We start from the raw sequence: 27,434 nt of genomic DNA, 5'->3' as shown, positions 1-27,434 counted from the left end.
CCCGTCGCTTATCAAAGAATCATTTTCCAGTCAGTGCTGTCAAGGCAGATTGGTTTTTTATCGCTTCATTTCCGTTTGAGAGCATTTTGAAAAGCACCCGTTTGAGGTAAAAAACAGTCCATTCTGGACCATTCTATGATAATCGTCTTTTACTGGAATATTCCAGAACGTTGATATTTGTCGGCCTATTTATGAATCGTTTTCAAATAAACGCTAGATGATCAATATTATACGTGCACGCACGCACATTCGAGCCGCGCACGGATAATCGCTGTGTTCATTTCCTCTTGGATTTTTACAGTGAAACCGAAAGAGCCCATTTCACAAAACAGCTTATATCTTCATCAAAATGAGTCTGATTATCCTAACACTGATAACATAGATTCCTTACCTGACATCAGATGGTATCCAACTGGTATATTCCAATTCCTGATCACCATTCGAAAAAATCGATAAGTGTATGGATCCAACGTGTGTACAGTGCAGTACATGATTCCGCGGGTCTCAGAGGCTCCAGAATGAACTGTGATAACCCTGGCTGCATCAGTGGACTGGAAAATGTGGAGTACAGGATTTTTTTCCCCATCCATTTTCATTGAGTCCATTCCAAAATCCCTTATGTCATCTGGGAGACGATAGGGGGCTCTTTTTTCCACATCTGATCGCCGGCGGCGCTCGGGTATACTAGGGTAGGCTCGCGCGATGCAATATGATTTCAGATCGCTAAAAAAAAAAATTATATATTCCGAGAATTCTCGTGAGTGGCTTTCAACGAGATATTAAAGGTGACATGTACTATAAATGTCATTTTTCAGTCTCTAGCATTGTATTATAGTAATAGGAGTTCGTATCAATGTGTTTTAGTGTCTAAATACCATATTGGCGGATTGCTGTGATTCAGCTCAGCCCCTTTCCTCCTCCAGTAAATCAGGCCATTTTGATTTGAACGGCCGATATACGTCATACGGCCGCTGGGTAGCAGACAGTGATGTGATTGGCTCTGTGGTTGTAGCTAATGCCTGCCCACATTCTACCTAGACTGACTGTACACAGCGAAACCATTTCCTCATACTCTGCATGGGGAGAGAGAGAGAGAGAGATAGAGAGCACTTGGGGGGGGGGGGGGGTACCTGCCGGCCGCGCGCCACACACCTGCAAACGGGAGATTGAAAGAAAGAAAGAAAAAAAAACCACAAGCTGCTGCGGACTCTCATCACCGAGAGCCGAGAGGGAGAGAAAGGAAGAGAGAGGGAGGGAGGGAGGGAGAGAGGGGGCCTTGTCAATAACGGCCTGTCTTTTTTTTTCTCTCTCTCTCTCTCTCTCCCACCCCCTCCCTCTCTCTCTCTCTCTCTCTCTCTCTCTCTCTCTCTCTCTCTCTCTGCCGCGCGGACTCATCACGAGAGGGAGAGAAAGGAAGAGAGAGGGAGGGAGGGAGAGAGGGGGCCTTGTCAATAACGGCCTGTCTTTTTTTTTCTCTCTCTCTCTCTCTCCCACCCCCTCCCTCTCTCTCTATCTCTCTCTCTCTCTCTCTCTCTCTCTCTGCCGCGCGGACTCATCACGAGAGGGAGAGAAAGGAAGAGAGAGGGAGGGAGGGAGAGAGGGGGCCTTGTCAATAACGGCCTGTCTTTTTTTTTCTCTCTCTCTCTCTCTCTCTCTCTCTCTCCCACCCCCTCCCTCTCTCTCTCTCTCTCTCTCTCTCTCTCTCTCTCTCTCTGCCGCGCGGACTCATCACGAGAGGGAGAGAAAGGAAGAGAGAGGGAGGGAGGGAGAGAGGGGGCCTTGTCAATAACGGCCTGTCTTTTTCTCTCTCTCTCTCTCTCTCTCTCTCTCTCTCTCTCTCTCTCTCTCTCTCTCTCTCTCTCTCTCTCTCTCTCTCTCTCTCTCTCTCTTCCCCCCCCTCCCTCCCTCTACCAGTGCAGACTGTGTGGCACTGTCACTCAAAGTGCTTATGGGCGGAGCCAGGCCATAACAGCCTGATTTCTTGAGGCTGAAAAATGATGGTTTTGAGTACTTGATTAGAAATATAAAACAATGCATTTTTTTGGAAAAAAAACCTTACAAATGTCTTCAATAGACTAACAGGAATTGTGTAAAGTTGCCCAAATAGTGCTAGGAATAGCAGTACATAGCCCCTTTAATAATTCCGAGAAAACTCGTGAGTGGCATAGAAAGTGTTAAGCCATTCTGAAGGGATGGTTTATGCACTCAATTGACAATGAGAATGGACAGATAGCAACACAATAAAGTATAGATATAGCTGTTAGAAAACCCACATGTTTGTTTACATTCCCCGGCCCTCTAGCCACTAATTAGACTAAGCCCATCGGTCGTCAAAGTGTTAACTGTGTTGTTGTTGTTATTGTGAGCTGTGTTGTTGTGCTAATGTGAGCTGTGTTGTTGTGAGCTGTGTTGTTGTGCTAATGTGATCTGTGTTGTTGTGCTGCTGTGAACTCTGTTATTTTGCTGCTGTGAGCTGTGTTGTTGTGCTAATGTGAGCTGTGTTGTTGTTGCTGTGAGCTGTGTTGTTGTGCTTCTGTGAGCTGTGTTGTTGTGCTAATGTGAGCTGTGTTGTTGTTGTGCTAATGTGAGCTGTGTTGTTGTGCTAATGTGAGCTGTGTTGTTGTGCTGTTGTGTTGTTGTGCTAATGTGAGCTGTGTTGTTGTTGTTGCTGCTGTGAGCTGTGTTGTTGTGCTGCTGTGAACTGTATTGTTGTTGTTGCTGTGGGCTGTGTTTTTGTGCTAATGTGAGCTCTGTTGTTGTGCTAATGTGAGCTGTGTTGTTGTGCTGCTGTGAACTGTATTGTTGTTGTTGCTGTGGGCTGTGTTTTTGTGCTAATGTGAGCTCTGTTGTTGTGCTAATGTGAGCTGTGTTGTTGTGCACAGTTTGTTTCACTGGCCTCTGCGCTACAGCTAAAGATGTGTTCTGCTGTACAGCTGGAGAGGCTGCTCTCTCCCTCATGACCGGGGAATGAACCGACCAGAGAAACTGACGCAGCGTGGATCTTGTGAAGAGCGAGATTCAAGTCGAGGTGCCTAGAGGTTTATAAACATCCTATTTGTCTGAAAGCTCTAGGCAGTGAGGTCCAACAAGAAATACAATTCGTCAAAAGGCCTATACTGTATGGCACACTTGCACTCTCCATGGTGCTGATTTACCAAAGTTGTGTTTTGGGATCGGTTAGCTGAAGACATCGTTTCTACTGTTTGTTCTGTTATGCAGTGTTTCTGCTGCTTAGCCATTTGGCCTATTTCACCTACGTAGCCTATTTAATTAGTTGATGAATCTAAATGCTTATATTTAGATCAAATGATTTATACATTATGTAAACCTTATTATTATATATTGTATGTCATTCTGAATAATTTTACTTCACCCTACAAGATGAAAAGGGATCAGCAAACCATTGCATTATATTTCAGAAAGCATCCGTCTGAAAGTAAAACACAGCCTGTTGAGAATCTGTTAATTTAATCGCTTTGCAAGTGCTTGATGGCAAAATGGAAACAACAAACAAACTAAACAGTAAAACAACTTTCTGTTGCATGGTATGAGATGTGTGAGTTGTATTATGGATAAACAAGGCATACATTTAAATGCCCCCCCCCCCCCCCCCCCCCCTCTGTTCTTTCTCACAAATCACACCCTGGTGAACAAAATGACCAACCACTTTGTATTAATCATGCAAATTAAGCATTCGGGTAGCAGCTATTCAGTGCAAACAATGCAACCACCATTCCAGCCTGTGCACACCTGCATGTAGCGTTGAGTGCCATACAAATGTGTATAGGGTGCTCCAGTCTGTTCCAATTGACTGTTCAGTTGCAAATCGATTTTGATATGTCCACTGTATTCCAAGAGAACATTTTAATAAACACTGCTGGCAGTCAGCAGTCAGCACAAACCAGCTGGTTCATAACATAAGATGGCAGATACAGTACATGGTCTTCTGCAAATACACAAAATAACTGGTTTCCTTCACAAAGCCCAAAACAAATGCAGAGACACACAGGCCCCAAAGTGCCCCAAAGCACTGCAAAACGTCAATTCTTGTGCGAGCAGGAGCCTGGTCACATTCTTCCACTGCTCTTTATCTCTGTCTGTCCCTCATTGGCACAGGATGTCTTATTTGACTGGAGGGTCAGCAACCTTTTTGCCATGAAGTGCCAGTTTGAAATATACTTGTAATTATTGTGCCATAATAATAATAATAATAATAATAATAATAATAATAATAATAATCCATATAGGCTACACATGCATCGTAAAAAGAAATCCTCTCATAATCAGGTATTTTTAATGATAATTTTTACATTATTACATCATTATTGTTATTGTTATTGTTATTATTAACAATAGTATTATGATGGTTGTATCAACCCTAAATCTGAGTTGGGGGGGGATGCGATGCAGACAAACAGCTGTGGCGTTGCCCTCTCCCTTTTAACATGTGCAATGTTAAAATGAAATAGAAAAATAAAGAATACAATTTGTTGATTAATCCCACTGGTCACAATGGTGACCGTAATAATGTTGTTGTTATAAGGCTCTGAAAATGTTACTGAATGATGTATCAATGTATTTCCAGCTAAATTGAAATAATAAAGGGTCTCAACTTAAATATGTGTAGTGTCACATGACCAGAGCTGTTTACATCCTGGCTGTACAATGATAAGAAGATGGCTGCATCAAAGCTCCCACAAAAACAGTTAGTAAGTAGAAAAGCACTATATAAGCTCAGAACACAGCTCAGAACACAGGACACAGCTCAGAACACAGCTCAGAACACAGCTCAGGACACAGCTCAGAACACAGGACACAGCTCAGAACACAGGACACAGCTCAGAACACAGCTCAGAACACAGGACACAGCTCGGAACACAGGACACAGCTCAGAACACAGCCCAGAACACAGCTCAGAACACAGCTCAGAACACAGGACACAGCTCAGAACACAGGACACAGCTCAGACCACAGCTCAGAACACAGCTCAGAACACAGCCCAGAACACAGCTCAGAACACAGGACACAGCTCAGAACACAGCTCAGAACACAGCTCAGAACACAGCTCAGAACACAAGACACAGCTCAGAACACAGCTCATAACGCAGGACACAGCTCAGAACACAGCTCAGAACACAGCCCAGAACACAGGACACATCTCAGAACACAGGACACATCTCAGAACACTGGACACAGCTCAGAACACAGCTCAGAACACAGGACACAGCTTAGAACACAGCTTCATCTAACGAGGCGTCGCAAGGTTTAACTGAGGCTAACGTTAACATGATGGCACACACACACACACACACACATACACACACACACACACACAAAGCACACCCTCCTCCTCTAATCCCTCCACGGAGCAAGGCCAGCTAGAGAGAGAGAGAGAGTCTTTATGGACATATCTCCAATAAAATAAGGTTGTTTCTCAGTCTCTAAAAACACATAAATCCCAGGTAAATGCATACATGTGCGCATGCATGAACATGCCACATTATATGCGTGTATATGCTCTATATATGCGTAGAGCCCTGCATATGCACATTCAATTTCAAGTTAACATGCAAACCCATGTGTAGGAAAATAAACAGCTGCCTACCTGTCGCTGTCAGTGAGATCCCTGGCCCTGTTTTGCTTTGCTGAGCTCTATTATCTGGGGGCTGTAGTTGTTCACTTTAAGTTGCACACATGCTTCGGAGTGGCCGGTCGTCGCTTTCTTTGATGCGTCGCTCAACACTTCAAGCTGACAAGCTGTCTCGGGGTCTTGGCCAAGATTGCAGTGACTGTTCACCACCGAGGCCATGGATCAGCTTCTTACCGTCTTCTGTCCGTGGTCTGTCAAAGTGGTTTGTGGTCTGTCAACATGGTTTCATTGCTGGGTTAAGTACTTCTATTCTATTCACTTAATATGCCTGTCTGCATGCCCTCCTGTCTCCGGCTGTCTCGTATGACCCGGAGTGCTGGACGTCCCGCGATGATGACGGGGAGGTTGCGACCCTCTCTGCGCCGCCCCCTGTCTCCCTGTCTCCGGCTGTCTCGGAGTTATGACCGGAGTGTTGAACGTCCCGTGATAAAGACGGGGAGGACGCGACCCTCTTTGCGCCGCCCCTGTGCCTCAAATAGATCCGCTATCAGCTCTATCTTTAATCTTTCAAAATGTTCAGTTGCTATCGCTATCAGCTCTATCTTAAATGTTTCTAAATGTTCAGTTGCTATTGCATGCACTCATCTGTGTTTCACTACACACATGAGTGCATGCTTATAACTGTCTGTCTGTAACACTACTATCACCGACATCTGTGGTGCATTTTTTCCGTGCAAAATGCGGCTGCACGGATACTAACTAGAACTAGAAAATGTTATCACATCACACCAGTTTTGTCCGCCCTACACTGGCTTCCTATTCAAGCCCGATCTGACTTTAAAGTGCTACTCCTCACCTACAAATTTTTTTAAATGGGCTTGCACCGCTCTATCTATCCGATCTCATCTCCTGATACTCGCCCGCTCGTGCTCTGCGCTCACAAAATGCGGGGCTATCGATTCCTAGGGTTAAAAATAAATCCGCCGGCCACAGAGCCTTTGTCTACCGCGCTCCCTACCTGTGGAACAAATTACCTGCCGTCGTCAGGGGCGCCTGCTCTGTCAAAGCTTTTAAATCCCTGCTTAAGACCCATCTTTTCTCTCTCTCCTTCAACCTACCCTGATCTCACCTGGTCGGGGACTGACCTTTAGATTAATCTGTCTAGTTTAGTTAGGATGTCTATTTTCTCCCATCTCTGCTTTTCCGCAGCACTACAAACATGGGAACTCTCTAACCCCCCCCCATCTCTCTGAGTGCCTGCTGTCTCGTAGTGCTGACCAAGGTGATGGATGTCTCGGGGTCTTGGCCAAGATTGCAGAGACTGCTCTACATGCACCACCGAGGCCACGGATCAGCTCCTTACCGTCTTCTGTCCGTGGTCTGTCAACATGTTGCATGTCCCGGAGTGTTGACCGGAGTGTCGGACGTCCCGTGATGAAGGCCGGGAGGATGCGACCCTCTCTGCATGCCCTCCTGTCTCCCTGTCTCCGCCATTCTCGTAGTGGTGACCGGAGTGCTGGACGTCCCGCGATGATGTCGGGGAGGTTGCAACCCTCTCTGCGCCGCCCCCTATCTCCCTGTCTCCGGCTGTCTCGGAGCGATGACCGGAGTGTTGAACGTCCCGTGATTAAGACGGGAGGACGCGACCCTCTTTTCCCCTGTGCCTCAAATAGATTCGCTATCAGCTCTATGTTTAATCTTTCAAAATGTTCAGTTGCTATCGCTATCAGCTCTATCTTTAATTTTTCAAAATGTGCAGTTGCTATTGCATGCACTCATCTGTGTTTCACATGAGTGCATGCTTACCAACTGTTAGTCTGCAACACTACTATTACTGACATCTAAGAAGGGAGATCCCCCCTTGAATGGCCCTTCTAAGGTTTCTCTCCTCCACACTGCCTGTGGTGCATTTTCCCCTATTGTTAGGTTTTAGTGAGTTTTTCCTTACCTTCGCGTGGGGTATGTCTGGGAGTGCTTGCATTCATTCATTTATTTGTATTTATTTTAAATTGGTTGGACCTTATGGTGTTCTTGTTTTGTTCTTGACTTATTGTTATGTTTCTTCTTGACTTGTTTAAAGAAACGTGTCCAGCCCATGGGGACATTAACGTGTGTTGTCGGGCCTTACAAATACATTTGATTTGATTCCTATTGCTAGGTTTTAGTGAGTTTTTCCTTACCTTTGCATGGGGTATGTCTGGGAGTGTTTGCATTGCATTCATTTATTTTGCATTTATTTTAAATTTGTTGGACCTTATGGTGTTCTTGTTTTGTTTCTTGACTTATTGTGATGTTTCTTCTTGACTTATTTAAAGAAGATGTGTCCGGCCCATGGGGACATTAAGGTGTGTTGCCGGGCCTTACAAATACATTTGATTTGACATGGGGATATATTTTATACTTAATTTGATTGTCTCTTTGTTTGGTAAGCCTTCAAACAAAACATCTGAGCTACAGAGAAAAGCCTCCTTTGAAACTTTTCTGATGCTTTGTCTCAAAATTGCGTTTAACACTGACGTTCGGCAAAAAACATTTTCTAAACATAAAGTACACACAGGCCTTCTGACACACAAACCCGTAGTCGTCTGTCCACGAGGGCTGGAATGCCCGAATTTCCTTTGCTTTAGCTTTCTTAGCTGGCGGGGTTGCCATCATGACAGACGGCACATACAGAATGCCGCGGCACTGTGTGATTACCTGGGAACTGCGCGCGGGCCGCGGGAGGCCGGCTGACAGCTACAGCTGAGCACCATGGGAAAATGCTGCCGCGGGCCAATGCTGGCACGTGTGCCTAGGGTTGCTGACCCCTAACATTCCTGTGTCTGCACAGTTTCATTTTAAAAACATTTACCAGCATTGTGTTGCTCTCCAAGGTGCTGAACCATAAAATGTATGCAAACCAAACAGATTTACAAACTAAAGAACATCCTAGCCTAACCACTTCATATATAGCTTCACTGATATACAATTGACATATACGTAGAAACCATAATAACATGTTTGTTTATGTGGGTATGTTGGTATATATCGAATTTGCGCAAGGCTTGTGGAAAAAATAGACCGAAACTATCAAGACAGGGAGCCAGCCGGACGGTATGAATGCTCCAATCGGTGAACATAAGCCCCCGAAAGGAAACGGGCTGCTCCAATCGGTGACCATGAGCTCCCGAAAGGAAACGGGCTGCTCCAATCGGTGACCATGAGCTCCCGAAAGGAAACGGGCTGCTCCAATCGGTGAACATGAGCCCCCGAAAGGAAACGGGCTGTTCTTTGTGGCACTTCGACATCATGCGTTTTCCCGGCCTAAGGTTGACACTCAAAGGCATTTGCCCATCAGGCAAGTACAGGTCATGTTCTACTTGCCTAAAGTTCATGTTCACTTGCCTGAAAAATAAAGTCTGTTATAAACAATAATGGGTAACATTTGAAATACCTTTAATTTAATTTGATGCATTAGCATATTATGGGGGGCGACAGTAGGTAGCTCGGGAGGTAGAGCAGTCATCTAGTAATCCGGAGGTTCCCAGTTCGATTCCCGCTCCTCCCGGCCAGCGTGTCGAAGTGTCCTTGAGCAAGACACCTAATTGCTCCTGATGAGCAGGTTGGCACCTTGCAAGGTTGCTGCCGCCGTCAGTGTGTGAATGTGTGAGTGAATGGGTAAAATGTAAGGAACAAATTGTATATAAATGCAGCCATTTACCATTTAAAATATTTTACAGGTCTTATATTACTTGCATGCTGACAGTGTTTCCTTACCAATGTCAGTTAAAAACTAGAAAGTGTGCTCAGTAGAGCACAAATGTCTCCCACTAAGCAATACTCGCTGCTGAATGCAAATTGCAAATATGGTTTCTCAACTGTTGTCAAGTGCAAATGGGCAATATTTATTTGTTCCAAAATATTTTCCCCCAATGAATGAAGATGGTGTTGCGTCTTCTGCTGCTGTGTCTCCAGGATGTAGTCACCACCACTTTGACTGCTATTTTGATAGGGTTAGGCAGGGTCTTTACTCTTGACTCTTGACACGGCACGGTGGTGTAGTGGTTAACACTGTCGCCTCACAGCAAGAAGGTCCAGGGTTCAATTCCCGCTTGGGGACCAGGTTTCCATGATGCCAGGTACCCAGGTGGGATATCTCCCAGGCCTTTCTGTGTGGAGTTTGCATGTTCTCCCCGTGCTCGCAAGGGTTTCCCCCCCGATAAGATAAACCCAATGGAAAAACATGCACAACAACAGATTGCTAAAGCTGTGGCGTCCTTGACGAAGATGGACAGGAGCACTTGAATTGGTCCCCTGGCGCGGCTCACGTTGACGCCTGTCTGCTCCCGGCTGCCCTTGGGGGGGAAGGACGATGGGATGGGTTAATCGCAGAGACAAATCGCATCTGCGATCCTAAGAGACAATGCATGCGTGTGTGTTCCGGTGTGTGTGCTAAACTAACCGCTGTGTGTACCACTAAAAACATTGAGTGTCGTTGCATGCCGAATAAAGACCTCTGCAACAGGTCCTGCATTATATTATTTTTTTCAAATTTTGGAAAAAATACGCAACAATAATTAATATGGACTGTATTGATCTATTTATGATGTGATATTAATTTCGGCCCCATACTGGGCCTGTCGGGCTTAACTGGTTAAATTCTGCATATGACATTATCCGCTGTGTTTCGTATCATCCAATTCAACCCTTCTTGTCTTGAACGCTGTTTCTTGCCTCCCACAAGCCGGCTGCAATGTGGACTAAGTCATACATAGCACGAATCCCCTCCGATACTCGAGGTAACAGCAGTCGCATCTTTTCACCTGCGCAGCGCGATCTTTCAGCGTCAGGGGTCTGCGCTTCCTGATTCTACTGCGCAGGCGCTGTCCACAACGCCCGATCCCCACCCATCAGTTTCCCACCCCCTAATACTGCCAATGTGTATTAGTACGGACGACCAGCTAAACTGAAAGCAATGTGGAGCGCTGGGCTCGAACAGGCGAACCCAGCGTCTCCAGTATTCGTGGTGAGCGCCTTGCGCCAGGGAGCGCCACATGGTGGCCATCTTGCGAGGGTGGAGCACGCCCACTCATAACATGCATGTCTATGGTGCATGTACTATTGAAATAACCATAGCTTGCTCAATTCTCAACTGTTTGGTTTGGTTTGTTAAAAACGTCAGAGATGTAGTTATCATACTGCATACTTATAATAATGGACTTTGATGTGAAAAAAAAAAGTAATAAAAAAAATTCTACCAAGCAAGAATAATTGCCATGTTAACTCATTGACTGCCAGGCTGTTTTCCCATCTTTACTCCATGGCGCGAGCGTTATTGACCATTTTTACGATGTTTGCGGACCCATCGTATATTCTATATTATAGCTATGGAGACAATAGTATGGCTCATTTGACAGGCACTATTTATAGTCCAACACTGACAAACCAGTTCATTTCTACATACTTTCATTTGGGTGCTATTCCATGCTAAACATCGCCCTGTTTCAAAATAATCCAGTCTCATTTTCTAGATTGCGGCAAATTTTGGCCAATCATAGTCGACTATCCAAATCCTTAGTCGGGGACAGCCCTACTTGCCAACAATAAAACATAAAAGCACTTGCACACTTTTGGACAACGTTTTGCACTCAAAATCGAAAGGTTATGAAGCAAGAGCACACCATTGTCATGACAAGGGACAATTCTAGTCCCCTTTACAAGCTCTTCAGGTGTCAGTTCCTTGAGCGTTTTTCTTTTCTTAGTTTCTTATTTTTCTCCTCTGCTGCTCCCATTCCTCAAAATTGTTGTATTCTCCAAATAGAGAGAAATGTTCAAATCAGCCATTGGTGTGTTTTCCTTCCCGGTTGTTAGTTGAAAAAGTTATCAACTCTGCTCTTTATGGTTGCTATGGTTACAGGTTGGGTAGCGGATGGATTTAGATATAAAATACAAGTATAAAAAACAGATATAAAAAAAATCACCCAGACCACGGTATAATAATTTTTGTCAAAACATGAACAGACTTATATAAGTGCTTATTATTAGTTGTCTATTATCTAGTCCTCTTCCTCCTCATAATTAACTATCTCTGTTATAACCAATGCTGCCAATTTTGCCATCTTGTCTGTCAGTGGATGATTGGACAGCTGGTGCATGTTTTTGTGAGAGAGAGAGAGGCAGGCAGGCGATATAGGAGTCTGAAAGCCAGGACTACGAGACTGACAAACAGTTTATACCCACAGGTCATCAGACGCTTGAATGCCAGCACCTCCACCTAGCCCCCCCACACACACACACCTTGGCAGACACTGATTACTGCTGTGAACACACTGTCACCCTTCCCCCCTGAACTTTGAATCACTAAAGACACTTTTTAACGGCTGCTGTGACCCACAGTCACCCCCATTCATATGTAAATACTGATCGGAACGTGCAATGTTACTCACTGTGCCTTGTATATATTTATCTATTTAGTGTGGGTGACCTGGCGAAGCCAGGTTGCAACCACACTATAGTAATCTATACTATTCTTTATTATTATTCTTTATTCCGCCGATTTTCGCCAACAAACTCCTCCCAGAGCGTTCACGCCCCATACACGTGAAAGGTATCAAAACGACCGGCTTGCTCCAACTCTAGGAGCTATTGCTTTTCGGAAAGTTTCACTGCACCGTTTGGCTACAAATCGACTTTAAACAGGAAAATGTCGGTCCCATTGGGAATGCATTGCAATTTAGAGTGTAGGAGCTGACTTTTTTTTTTACCACCACCTTGGGTAAATTGCGACAGTGATCTCAATTTTGGACGTAGATATAAAAACAACACATCAAAACGATGACACGGCTGTCGCCTCGCTCACAACAGAAAAATTTATGGAATTGCACATTTCTATCTCAACTGATGACCATTTGTTTGAAAGTTATCCTCCCCATAGATACCAATGGCTTTCCACTCTAAGACAAAGCAGGTTTTATCGCTTTTCCCCCCTTGTGTTATGCTCGCCACCGGGGCCACAATTGTCGACGGAATGCGACAATATCGCACACAACCCTTCATTGGGATCCTCAGGTGCTCATGTGAAAGTGCCAACGCTTCATCTCTTATCGTTTTCTTTTAATCATCGTGAGAATCAAGTCATGCGTCTGCCCTCATTGAAATACATTGGGTTGAAAGTGCAAGTCATTCGTGATTGCATCAGCCTAATTAGTGGTAACAGGTGTGTGGCTCATGGCTCAAAGGAAGCTGTCAATCAACTCAGTACAGCTGACCTGGCAATGACCTCTCATGGAGTTAACCCTTCATCGCCCCTCTGTGTAGCAGTACTGAATTGATTGACAGCGCCCACTGTCTTGCAGGTTGTGTCATTGTACTCGGTAGGGATATCCTCTTTCATTTGTCGATGTTGACCACTCCCCCGATCCTTAGACCACGGCCCCTTAGGCCACACCCCCTTAGTGTATCTCTTGAACCGTTTGTCGTAGAGACTTGCGGGTTGTGCCATTGTACTCAGTACAATAGTGTGTGTAATAGTGTGCTAGTGTAATAGTGTGTAATAGTGTGCTAGTGTAATAGTGTAATAGTGTGTAATAGTGTAATTGTGTAATAGTGTAATAGTGTGTAATAGTGTAATAGTGTAATAGTGTGTAATAGTGTGTAATAGTGTAATAGTGTGCTAGTGTAATAGTGTAATAGTGTAATAGTGTGTAATAATGTAATAGTGTAATAGTGTGTAATAGTGTAATAGTGTGTAATAGTGTAATAGTGTGTAATAGTGTAATAGTGTGTAATAGTGTAATAGTGTAATAGTGTGTAATAGTGTAATAGTGTGTAATAGTGTAATAGTGTGTAATAGTGTGTAATAGTGTAATAGTGTGCTAATGTAATAGTGTAATAGTGTGTAATAGTGTAATAGTGTGAAATAGTGTAATAGTGTAATAGTGTGTAATAGTGTAATAGTGTAATAGTGTGTAATAGTGTAATAGTGTGTAATAGTAATAATAATAATAATAATAATAATAATTAATTTAATTTATATAGCGCTTCTCAATAACCCGAAGTCGCTGACAGTAGTCTGGAGCAGGAGTACAAAAAGAAACAAAAGCAAAGAAACAAAAACAAAAACAACAAAGAAACAAAAACAAAAGGAACATGAGACCATGGGGGGAACAGGGGAGACAGCCTGATAGCACAAAAAAGACTGGAGACAGACATCAATCAGGTTGGAGGGGAGGGGGGGTTTAAGGGTAATAGTGTGTAATAGTGTAATAGTATAATAGTATAATAGTGTAATAGTGTGTAATAGTGTGTAATAGTGTAATAGTGTGTAATAGTGTAATAGTGTGTAATAGTGTAATAGTGTGTAATAGTGTAATAGTGTGTAATAGTGTAATAGTGTGTAATAGTGTAATAGTGTGTAATAGTGTGTAATAGTGTGTAATAGTGTAATAGTGTGCTATGCGACTTGCGGGTTGTGTCATTGCACTCAGTAGGGATATCCTCTTTCATTGGTCTCTGTTGACTACTCCCCTGATCATTAGGCCACGCCCCCTTTTTGTATCTTTTGAACCGTTTGTCATAGAGACTCGTGAGAGACCCTCTCCCGTTGTCCGGCGGTGCACAGGCGTCACCCACACTTTCACTATTTCCCCCGTGCGGAATTGTCTATTTTTACCTTATTTTCTAGCACTCGCTTGTATTTAAATATGTTTAAGTTAAGTATTGTGTGATTTTGTGTGAAGGGCGGACTAGCAAAGTAAGATTTTCATTGTATGGCAAACTGTCTGTTTAACTGTGCATATGACAATAAACAATCTTGAATCTTGAGAGAGGGAGAGAGAGAGAAAGCACTACAAGCAGGGTTAGGTAGGGTTCATCATCTTACATTCGTCAATACTGGGGTTTCTCCAAATAATATATATTTCTGTCAGTATAGGCTATAATCTATACATATTATTAAAGGTGCACTTCACCAAAAACAATACAGATTGTTTTTTGTAGACATAATCTCACACACATCCTCTAAACAGTTTTGCACACATTCATTTAGTTTTGTCTAATTTAGTAGACAGTTATTTAGAGTAAATTAGTTTGAATATGGCCACCAGTTATGTCATTGAGGACATTGAACCCTTGTGTTGAAATGATAAGGTATTGCTATTTTTGCATAATTTCATAGAGCTGTAATTAACATTTAATTTCCCTAATGACATCCATATAATTTGGATTTATATATTCACAATAAATTTAATTCAAGCAATCAAGCACCCTGATAATAACAGATTTACCCCACTTTACAATAATCCTATCTAAGCAAAAACAGCAATAACACATATTACAGAGATCATTAGTCCATATTACAGAGATCAGCAGCCCATATTACAGAGATCATTAGTCAATATTATAGACTTACAAAGCACCTCCACCTCTCCCCTGTTTGTGATCAGTTGTAAATATGTTAAAACCGGGCACAGATAGAGCAGCACTTGGCGAGTTTTCATTTAACCAGGATTCACTCATAGACAAGTAATCAAAATGTGATTCTTGAAGCAGATGTTGTATTTGCTCACACTTTGATAAAACACTTCTTATGTTATTGTGACCACCTAAAAGCCTCACACACAGAGGTACAACTGATCTCAAAGCCTCCTGAGGCCTGAGCCTCACACACAGAGGGAGAACTGATCTGAGTTGAGGCACAAAGAAAGCAGGAGGGAACTCTTTATTTGCAGACAGGAAACTTGAAGTCGGTGCATTGGATTGTATAATTGACCGTATCTCTAAAAGTGACACAGAGTGGGTGAATCACGTATGCACCTGAGAAGACTTGTATGGTTTTTCATATTTTGCGGAAGAGCAGATCTGAGAAATAATGTATCTTGTGCAGAGAAATGTGGAATCTGTGGTGTGGCAACTATAAAACATACAGTATTTTGGAGAGAGGCAATGCATGTTGTTTTGGAACCTATTCAGAGTTTATAATGAAGTGTGTGTGTGTGTGTGTGTGTGTGTGTGTGTGTGTGTGTGTGTGTGTGTGTGTGTGTGTGTGTGTGTGTGTGTGTGTGTGTGTGTGTGTGTGTGTGTGCGCACGAGGGGGATGTGCGTGAAGGTGTGTCATCAGTTTCAAAATAAGTGTGTGAGTGTGAGAGAGAGAGAGAGAGAGAGAGAGAGAGAGAGAGAGAGAGAGAGAGAGAGGCCCATAGATACATTTGCATAGTTGTCATCTTGCTCTATATAGTATCTTGTATGTTTTGTTTTCATTTTAGGGAACTTTGTACTTTCACTCCACTACATTTATCTGGGGCCATCAGTTACTAGATAATTTGAAGAAACTAAATATGTATGTGTAAACGAAAATAATGTACTTTCACATTTGAAGCCTGCAAAGTTCAAGAGGACGTAATCAGAGCAGCATAACTGGACCACATACTGTACTACTTTAACATGACCTTTAGAGGTCAATGGATCGAGGTTTGAACGCTCCCAAGGACTGGAATCCAATGCATACTTTTACTTTAGATACTTAAGTACATTCAATATCAAATACTTTTATGGGGGGCGACAATGGCCTTTTAAGCAAGACACTTAACCCCTAATTTCTCCCGATGAGCATGGTTGCATGGTTGCCTCCACCATTGGTGTGTGAATGTGTGAGTGAATGGGTCAAATGTGAGGAACAAATTGTAAAGCACTTTGGATACAACTTTATAGAAATGCACCATTTTACCATTCAAGTAGAATCTTGAATGGAGGGCTTTTTCTTTTACCAGAGTGCTATTTTATCACCACTTCAGAGTATTTTCTCAGGACCATGGAGAGCTCACCCCCAGGTAATTTCACCTGAGCGTGTTGAGTACTGATATCTGGAGCTCTAAAGTACCCTGTATGTTCTGTTTCTTTCAGATTGAGTGTTCCAGTATATCTGAGTACTCAGAGAGGATCATCAAGTCCAACCACCTGGACAGCGGTGAGAGGCTGCAGCGTCACTACACTCTCATACACCACATTATCCCTGAGAAACTGTGGTGGAGGAGGAAGAGGAGGAGGAGGGGAGGTAGAAACAATGGAGGAGGAAGATGAGGAAGGCAGGAAGAAAAGGAGGGGAGCAGGAGTATGGGGTGATGATGGTGATGGTGATGATGATTGGGGTGGTGGTGGTAATGTTGATGGTGGTGGTGATTATGTTGATGATGATGATGGTGGTGGTGGTGGTGGTGGTGATGATGATGATGATGATGATGATGATGATGATGATGATGATGATGATGATGATGATGATGATGATGATGATGATGGTGGTGGTGATGGTGGTGGTGATTATGGTGGTGGTGCCTGGTGGTGATTATGGTGGTGATGATGGTGGTGGTGGTGATTATGGTGGTGATGATGTTGGTGGTGGTGATTATGGTGGTAATGATGGTGGTGGTGGTGATTATGGTGGTGATGATGGTGGTGGTGGTGATTATGGTGGTGATGGTGGTGGTGGTGGTGATTATGGTGGTGATGATGGTGGTGGTGGTGATTATGGTGGTAATGATGGTGGTGGTGGTGGTGATTATGTTGTTGTTGATGATGATGATGGTGGTGGTGGTGGTGGTAGTGGTGATGATGATGGTGATGATGGTGGTGGTGGTGATTATGGTGGTGGTGGTGATTATGGTGGTGATGATGGTGGTGGTGGTGATTATGGTGGTGGTGGTGATTATGGTGGTGATGATGGTGGTGGTGGTGGTGATTATGGTGGTGAGGATGGTGGTGGTGGTGATTATGGTGGTGGTGGTGGTGGTGGTGATTATGCTGGTAATGATGGTGGTGGTGGTGATTATGGTGGTGATGATGGTGGTGGTGGTGGTGGTGATGATGGTGGTGGTGGTGATTATGGTGGTGATTATGGTGGTGGTGGTGATTATGGTGGTGATTATGGTGGTGGTGGTGGTGATTCTGGTGGTGATGATGGTGGTGGTGATAAAGAGTAGGAAGAATAACAAGCACGCTAGGAGTAGGAAGATAAGTATGGGGTGGTGATGAGGAGGAAGAAGAAGGAGGTTGATTAGTAAAAGTACAAAGAGGAGGAATGAGAGGAGGAAGGGAGAAGGAGGAAAGGTGGATACGGAGGGTGAGGAGGAGTTATATTATATATATATAAATGGGGGGGGGGGGGTGATGATGATGATGACGATGATGATGATGAAGGTGAAGGAGAGGGAGGGAAGGAAGTAACAGGTGTGGAAGAAAGGATGAAAAAGCACTAGGAGGAGAAACAGGGACACAGAGGAGGGGGAATGAGAAAGAGGTGTGAGAGAAGGAGTTGAATCAACTATGTAAACTTGCAACACAGTCTCATCAGAAAATGTAAATAAAGTACTGATCGACCACAGGGAAAAAGGTAAATAATGTACATTATGTTATAGACATAAGTAATGTAACGTATTGTATTGGCAAAAGTCCAAAACAAACGCAGCAACCAACAACCATTGCAGTCACAGGCAAGTGCTCTCACCACTATCGAACTATGACTGTGACTATAGCGACAAGGCTTCTTGGAAGAATAAGTTGAATCAATTTCCATTATGATTATGATCTTTTTTTGTGTTGAGCTGGTTCCTTTCTGTGGTTCCTGTGAAACCATTTTGCTACAGTATTATTACATGTCTCTTGTGTTTGCCTTTAGAAGCATATTTGCAACTGAAGGTCCTTATCTGTGACAACATCCATGCAAATGTGAAAACAAATTGATTGCCAGGCATCTGCCCAGTCACCCACCAGTTAATGAACACCATCAACAACACAGCATCAGCTAGATTCACATGTGTACAAACCATGATTATACAATGGCATGCAAATGTCTCGATTCTTATTGGCTGAAACAGTCAAGTTACACGTGGTTATTTGAGTAGGGTATATCTGCAGAGCCGCAAGCCCAACGTCTGGGCGGGGCTTCGTGGCTTGTACTCGGTTTGACTGCGCGTGGGTGGGTGGTTGGGGCTTGTACCTTGTCTAGTTTCCTGTAAAACCCGGAAGTAGTCAGTTTGTGCTGTTTATTTTTAACCCTAACCCTAACCTTAACCCTAACCCTAACCCTAACCTTAACCTTAACCTTAACCCTAACCCTAACCCTAACCCTAACCTTAACCCTAACCCTAACCCTAACCTTAACCTTAACCTTAACCTTAACCCTAACCCTAACCTTAACCTTAACCCTAACCCTAACCCTAACCTGCAACACGGAACACAGAAATGCAAATGCTGTCGAGTCCTCACTGCTTGTAAAAATAAACAGCACAAACTGACTACTGCACAGTCAAACCGAGTACAAGGTCGAATGCACAGTCAAACCGAGTACAAGCCCCGAAACCCGCCTCAAACCGAGTACAAGCCAAGAAGCCCCGCCCAGACGTTGGGCTTGCGGCTCTGCAGATATCCCCTATTGGGTTATTTGTCATAACCCCACGCTCTTGGTCCCAGGCCAGGACCCGCCCACAACCGAATTACTATCACTCTGCCGTGCGAGTTTTTAGAAGTGAAAGCAAGATGGCGGGCAATAAACATTACGAATGTATATGTTGACAGCGTCATAACGACTAGATGAAAAAACTATTCTGTCACGGCAAATGTGTTAGTTTCTTACACAATGTTTTTTTTTCTTTTTCTACTTTGTATAGAAGCAGCTGGGAGGTGCGCTGTTTTAAGTGAGCGTGGATTATTGAATTGATTGATTGATTGATTGATTGATTGATTGATTGCAAATTGTATTACTGTCCGCCTTGTTTCCAACTGGTTATGCTGGGCGACTAAAGAGGGCGACTACGAAAGAGTCGCCCTCTTTCGAAGTTGGTTATGCTTAGAGTTTGTCTTTACAGCAGGGCGATAGACCACCAGCCCTGATTCCAAACTCTAAGCATAACCAACTTCGAAAGAGGGCGACTTCGAAAGAGTCGCCAAGCTTAACCAGTTGGAAACAAGGCGGACAGTAATACAATTTGCAATCAATCAATTCAATAATCCACGCTCACTTAAAACAGCGCACCTCCCAGCTGCTTCTATAGAAAGTAGGTTACAAAAAAAATTCCTCCTATAGGGCAAAGAAAACTAATTTTTCCCCCCTATAGGGCAAAGATATATTTTTTTTTTAACCTACTTTCTATAGAAGCATCTAAGAATGAAGTTCTATAGAAAGTAGGTAAAAAATGGATGTCTTAGTTGAAAGACAGTTGGATGTGTTAGTTTGTTGGATGTCTTAGTTGAGAGACAGTTGGATGTGTTAGTTTGTTGGATGTCTTAGTTGAGAGACAGTTGGATGTGTTAGTTTGTTGGATGTGTTAAGTTGAGAGATAGTTGCACTTCCGAGCTGCTTCCACACAGAGGCAACTGCTCTCTTTTTTTTTGGGAACTACTTTTTCTGCGGATGGTTGTCAATAAATCTTCAACTAATGTGTGTTTATTGGTTGGATGACATCGGTCATTGTATAAAAGCCATTATTACATGGCGTTTTCACATTCGCCGAAATGCTTGCTTGTGATTGGTCAATAGCGCTTGTCAGAGGTCCGTTATTACTCGATAACGGACCTCTGCCGAACAATAATGACCGCTGTGCGCAGCTGTTCGCAATCAAGGCCACTGACACACTGCATCAGTGCAGCCAATCAGACACACCTGCTGGCTGCACTGACAGCGGAGTGTGTGTGAGGATGACAGCGGAGCCAGAACAGAACTGCGTCTGCATTTAATCTCGTCTTGTCGATGTAAAATGAATTAGGTATATTGTTAGTAAGTTAGTCATGTAATAAGCGGGATAATGTATAGCTATACTCGATCATTGTCACAAAATAATTGACCTTCACTGTGTTTAGAACACCTCGGCGCGGTGCCTCGGTATTTTAAACTCCGTGTCGGTCAATTATTTTGCAACAATGACCTCGTAGCTATACATTATCCCTTACTTATTACATGGCGTTTTCACATTCGCCGAAATGCTTGCTTGTGATTGGTCAACAGCCCCCCGACTGCGGTCATTATTTTTCAATAATGACCGCAGATTTTTCAATAATGACCGCAGAGCGCAGCTGTTCGCAATCAAGCCCACTGACACACTGTTTCAGTGCAATTAGACACTGCCGTGCCGGCGATGACAGGGGGCGGAGCGACGAGCGGAGCAAGAACACAGCGGAGCCAGAACACAGAGGCTGCCCGCGATAATAATAATCACTTTATTTGGGCTGACAGAGCCACAGAACAACTGCGATTTGTCAAATGAATTAGGTATATTGTTAGTAAGTTAGCCATGTAATAAGCGGGATAATGTATAGCGCTGCACTGACAGCGGAGCCAGAGGCTGCCTGCGATAATAATAATCACTTTATTTGGGCTGACAGAGCCACAGAACAACTGCGATTTGTCAAATGAATTAGGTATATTGTTAGTAAGTTAGCCATGTAATAAGCGGGATAATGTATAGCCTACGCGGCGCCTCGGTATTTTAAACTTCGTGTCGGTCAATTATTTTGCGACAATGACCTCGTAGCCATACATTATCCCTTACTTACACCACGCGCAGTCATGGGTTATGAGAATTAGACCATGCCTAGGGGGGTATAACGACCCTCGGCTGCGCCTCGGGCCTAACTACCACCCCTAGGCATGGTCTAATTCTCATAACCCACTCCTGCACGTGATGTAATGCTTTAATATAAAGTATGGAGCGGTAATAGAAGGGGCCGCTATATATTTTCTCTCCTTCTCTCTTCTCTCTCTCTCTTTTTCTCTCTCTTTTTCTCTCTCCTTCTCTCTCTCTCTCTCTCTCTCTCTCTCTCTCTCTCTCCATGCTGAGGGGAATATGTACTATCTCTTTCACTCTCCATACTGAGAGGAATATCAAGGACAGTCTCTGGTTAGGGTAACAGTGAGGACATGTCATGCTGACAATGAATTGTATTATCTGAGAAACTGTTCTCTCAATAACTTATCCACTGTGGGAGAACAAAATAAGTTTGGTGCCAGCTCATCTCCAATGGGAATGAAGTTCTGCTTGGATTCTATGGACCCCGGCTGGGCCTGATTTCCATAAGCACTCAATGGCTTGCATGGTAATATATAGGAGCGTGCGTGCGTGCACATTAAATGCTTTATTTATGTCCACATAAATACTAAGTACATTAAGGACACTAAAGTACAATCAGCTCATTGGGAGTCATTCAGTTACGTTTGTGACTGTTCAGCAACCATCGTACACATGTTTAACACAGAGGATGTTTAAAATATGCGTTAACAGATACAATAGCATTACCGTAAAGCTATATGTACTCTATGGGTACAAAAAGCAACGTTGTCTGCAAATAGAGCAGCTACCAAGAATAGCAGATATAGAACGATACCTTGCTAACATATCTCTTTGATATGTGAGTCATCTGAAGGCCCTTAACTACCAGCTTGTGAACCTGACCCAGGCTGCCAAAAATGTAAACTAAAAGTTGACACTTGTAGCCTAGTTGTGAGATATTTCAGCAACTTGGTTAAAAAGGCTTCATCCAGGCTATGGTCGACACACACACACACACACACACACACACACACACACACACACACACACACACACACACACACACACACACACACACACACACACACACACACACACACACACACACACACACACACACACACACACACACACACACACACACACACACGCACTGTATATCCGCAGCTGTGCACACACACACCATTACATTCAGAAGCATGTGCAATACACGCAGACATATACACTCACATAAAAGCCTCTAGGGTACAGTGTAAGCAGCTGAATGACATGTGGAATTGCAGCTCAACGTTGAGACGTTGCCAGATATCCATTGTTGCCACGTCCCATTCCCCAAAATGTCGCCACTGGCCAATTACACACCGGGTTCTCTTGATAGTTACATAATGAGCAGATTTACATTTCAATGAGTGAACAGACGCTGTGGACCATGTGGATGTGACACGTCGATCTCTTTACCATGTTTACATGTTTCCCCTTATTTGCATCTAACAGAGCGCTTTGTTCTGCTGCCGTTGAGAAAACAACACTTGTGTATTTCCATATTCAAAAGGTATTTTTTATTCACTCAGATGTACAGGAATTTGTCCCACATGGCAAATTAATTATGTACGTATTGCGTACGATGGTTTGAGACGCTGATATGTGGAACAGGCTGCATCCTCCTCATCACGGTTGACATGCATGATGCAATTTGTGCTTTCACACGTATTTTCTTTTTATATATGTATTTAAGCTTTTTATCATTGATCATTTTAGCGTTCACATAAATGTACACGTTTTCTGAATTCTGAAATCATGTTATGTGCACATTGTGACTGTAGTTTACAGGGACACCCTGTTTTGACACCCTCGTAAATTATTTTATTTTAATTATTTATATTTATATTATATATATATATATATATATATATATATATATATATATATATATATATATATATATATATATATATATATATATATATAATATTTATTTCAAATGTAAGAGTGAGCAAGGGCTCACCCCTCATCACCCCTCACACCTCACCCTTCACACCTCACCCCTCATCCCTCATCACCCCTCACACCTCACCCCTCACACCTCACACCTCACCCCTCACCCCACACACCTCACACCTCACCCCTCACCCCACACACCTCACTCTCACCCCTCACCCCACACACCTCACACCTCACCCCTCACCCCACACACCTCAGCCCTCACCCCTCACACCTCACACTTCACACATCAAGGCCCAATCAGCCGAACTAACTCAACCATAATGCTTAGAGTGCTTCCAAGCCACTACATCAAAGACACACACACACACACACACACACACACACACACACACACACACACACACACACACACACACACACACACACACACACACACACACACACACACACACACACACACACACACACACACACACACACACCAGTGGCGGCCGGTGTGAACTACATTTGGGTGGGCGCGGGTCAGCGAATACTGACTCATAACGTTACCAACGTTAAGTCGAGTTTATTCATACTACACTAGTACACGTATGACCAATCCAATAATGAACACATATATATATCTTGTCATTTTAAACAAGTTACCATTCATTCATTCATCCATTATGCAATACCCGCGGCGAAATTAACACGCTGTGTTGAGAGAGAGAGAGAGAGAGAGAGAGCGAGAGAGAGAGAGAGCGAGAGAGAGAGAAAGAGAGAGAGAGAGAAAGCGAGAGAGAGCGAGAGAGAGAGAGAGAGCGAGAGACCGCATTAACTCACTTAGTTTAGTTGAAACGTGGATGATAAAGTGTATTATGTCCACTGTCCCACAGTCCCAGACTGTTGTCGATGTATATCCACTGTCCAGAGTAGACTGCATCCAAATAGCTTCTTGTTAGGCACCACAACACAACAGCATCGAACAGCCTGCAAACTACCTGGTGTTCTATCGCCATGCTCTAAGACAAACTCTAACCTTAACCAACTTTGAAAGAGTGCCTAAGCTTAACCGTCGAAAGAACTTGCCGTCACGCTCTAAGACAAACTCTAACCCTAACCAACTTCGAAGAGTAACTACCTAACCAGTGTAGAATCTGGTGTCGGCCAATCAGAGAGCGTCTCCGAGAAATGCGGCTAGAGAGTCTCCGAGAAATGCGGCTACGGAAAGTATAGACGCTGCTTGTTTAGATGATATAGATCGCTTGAAAACGCGCCCGGCTTCCATCATATTACATCATATTTCAACGCACAGTGCGCTACGTGCGTTGACCTATTTTATTGGCTGCGAGGATACAGCGATGAAACCAGTGCACGCCCACTGTAAGCGCTATTGCGTCTAGCCCGAGAGAAATGCGGCTACGGAAAGTATAGAGGCGGTATTATTCTCTATCAGAGAGTCACTTCCTGTTAATGAAAACAATTATTTATATTTGATATATTAATGTTATATTGTGCATTGGAAACACAAACATACTTAAAATGAGTAAATATTATTCATTTTAAACATGTTTATTTTATTTATGGGTCTCAAAAAAAAAATAGTTCTTCTTCTTCTCTGTTTTAACCAGGGAGGGCGGCGCTCTAGCACCCACTATCGGCCGGCCGCCACTGGACACACACACACACACACAAACGCACAACTTGAATTTCAGGAATATTTACTTATCGTATCACAGTAAAACACAAATTATAAAAATAAAATATTAGACAATTGATAATTCAGTGTAGGGTGGCTAAGTGGCGCAGTGGGCAAGGCGCTCGCCACTAAAGAAGGAGATGCTGGGTTCAAACCCAGCTGCGTCTATATTAATCCCAGCCGAAGAGTGCGTCGCGTTTCTCTGATTGGCCATGACGCCCATGTGACCGCGGCAGCGCGAGAGAGCGGCAGTGCGGAAATAGGCTGCATCCTCCACGTCAAGAAAGACAGACAGGCATTCTCTGCGACAAACCCTAACCTTAACCAAATCCGAAATAATGCCTAACCTTAACCCTAACCTTAACCAACTCCGAAAGAATGCCTAACCTTAACCCTAACCTTAACTTAACCCTAACCTTAACCAACTCCGAAATAATGCCTAACCTTAACCCTAACCTTAACTTAACCCTAACCTTAACCAACTCCGAAATAATGCCTAACCTTAACCCTAACCTTAACTTAACCCTAACCTTAACCAACTCCGAAAGAATGCCTAAACTTAACCAGCGAAAGAATGCACGTTTATAGCGAGAGATGATAAACGTAAAAAAGAAAAAAAAATTGAAGTGATTCAAACTTGTGACCAACCACACCGCAGGCTCCACAGCACGGCGGCGTACCAGTTGAGCTAAGCATCGATGGAAAAACAGCTGGGATTACGGCTACATAATGCCACAAGCTCTGCGGCAGAGCTCCGCTTTGCAGCCGACCAGTGGGAGGCATGGTCTAGCGGCGTTCGAGACAGGGGAGGGGAGAATTGGATAATACGAAATTGGGATGGGAGAAAAATAGAAAATGGGGAAAAAAAGTAGATCAAAAAAATTATGATAAATAAATAAAAGATAATTCAGTGTGGGCTGTGGGCTTTGGGCCCTGGGGCAGGTGTCCTGGTCGTCTCCCCACAGTGTGGGCTGTGGGCTCTGGGCCCTGGGGCAGGTGTCCTGGTTGTCTCCCCACTGACTGTGGCCCTGTGTGTTGCAGTGATCACCATCTTCAGGGGGAAGGTGGAGGAGGTGGAGCTGCCCGTGGAGCAGGTGGACATCATCATCTCAGAGTGGATGGGCTACTGCCTCTTCTACGAGTCCATGCTCAACACTGTCATCTTCGCCAGGGACAAGTGGCTGGTACGCTGTGTGTGTGTGTGTGTGTGTGTGTGTGTGTGTGTGTGTGTGTGTGTGTGTGTGTGTGTGTGTGTGTGTGTGTGTGTGTGTGTGTGTGTGTGTGTGTGTGTGTGTGTGTGTGTGTGTGTGTGTGTGTGTGTGTGTGTGTGTGTGTGTGTGCGCGCGCACTTGGAGGCGTGCATGAATAAAACCTGTTGGTGAGTATCTCTGACCTCAAACTCAACTGTGGATAATGTGAGTCCTGTGATGCGGTTAGAGCAAACTACGGAATCAAGGTAATGTCAGGTCTCTGTGGGCAGTGGGCTGGAGCTGTAGGGATGCTTGTCAATGGACCTGGATGAAGGCGGAAGGTTCTGGGCGTCTGTCCAACTCTCTCATGCAGAACATCCTCCTGTCAGAGAGATCTAGTCACACACAGGAGAACAACTATAATCCTAATACTTCACCCACATCTCTCGAGTCACCTGGAGTCTAAATCTGCAGCATCCGAACAAAATAAGACACGAGAAACTAAACAAGACAATACGTTATACCAAGTGATTTGTTCAGTTCAGCTCAGTCTCTCCTTAACCTCTTCCACCCGGAGCCTATTTTCTGAAAATCCGCCTAAAATATATACCTAGGTAAATGGAATATTGCTCCACTTCTACAAGGTCCATTTGCATATTCTTGGTATCTAGTGACATCTATGGACGTCAGTGAATGTATTCAGAGTGTCCGAAATATTGTGTCTATTACTAGGCTTGCTTAAATTGTGATGAAACAAAGGAGAATATGAATTATGATTTTTCTTTGCATTTTTGACAGTGAATAACACCATGCTAACAAAACAAAACATTAAAAACTGTCACTGATCTCATTCAGTACCTTCTTGAGATCATGTGTACAAAGAATCTAAGGAAATGAATAAATGGAAGATGATTAAACAGAAGGTTCTGTATACTGTACTGAATTCTCCCATCCGGACCAATGCAATTTTAAATATTGTTATGGAATATAGAATAGCAGGCTTATAAATTACCTTATTATAGCCAATTCGCACATTTATAATTGAACTCGGGCATTTGAAAGATAATATATATATATATATATATATATATATATATATATATATATATATATATATATATATATATATATATATATATATATATATATTGTCGTGGAAATATATTATCATACCATTGTGGTATTGTATGAGAGGGCGCTGTCATCAGATATCAACGTAGTGTGTGCGTTTCTCTTTAAGAGAAGCACACATTAGCCAGTCAAAACAATATGGTTATGATCTATGTTGATCCTTGCTATAAGGCCATAAGTGACATTGTTATGGGATCCGCTCTGTTTTCCTTGTAAAGCAGCCATAATAGTCATTTCAGCCAATCCTCAGGGTGATGTTCCAGTTCCTTCCACGTCATATTAATTTTGTATTAACGGTCTTGCTGGACGAGAGATCGTCCTCACTTGGTGATCGGACATTTGTTTACATGGTCTGATCTTCAACTGTGCATTCCTTATCAATTGATCTA

At 43.4% G+C, this 27,434-nt stretch overlaps 1 protein-coding gene across 5 annotated transcripts in view; it reads left to right on the top strand.

Annotated features, from left to right (window-relative positions):
* LOC311244632 (protein arginine N-methyltransferase 8-B) overlaps nucleotides 1-27,434 on the top strand; it is a gene marked incomplete at both ends in the record, with an annotated part of 148,899 nt that overhangs the window by 65,141 nt on the left and 56,324 nt on the right. For all 5 annotated transcript variants that reach the window (XM_084334243.1, XM_084334242.1, XM_084334241.1 and 2 more), the window contains 2 exons: nucleotides 16,469-16,532; nucleotides 25,766-25,908. In XM_084334243.1, coding sequence (XP_084190369.1) covers nucleotides 16,469-16,532; nucleotides 25,766-25,908 — 207 coding nt within the window. The remainder of the gene's footprint in view (nucleotides 1-16,468; nucleotides 16,533-25,765; nucleotides 25,909-27,434) is intronic.

Source organism: Notolepis coatsorum, assembly GCF_963971535.1.
Source record: "Notolepis coatsorum genome assembly, chromosome: 18".
NCBI lineage: Eukaryota > Metazoa > Chordata > Actinopteri > Aulopiformes > Paralepididae > Notolepis > Notolepis coatsorum.
The sequence above is the reverse complement of the archived record's forward strand: the minus strand, read 5'-3'. Positions and strand labels throughout refer to the sequence as shown.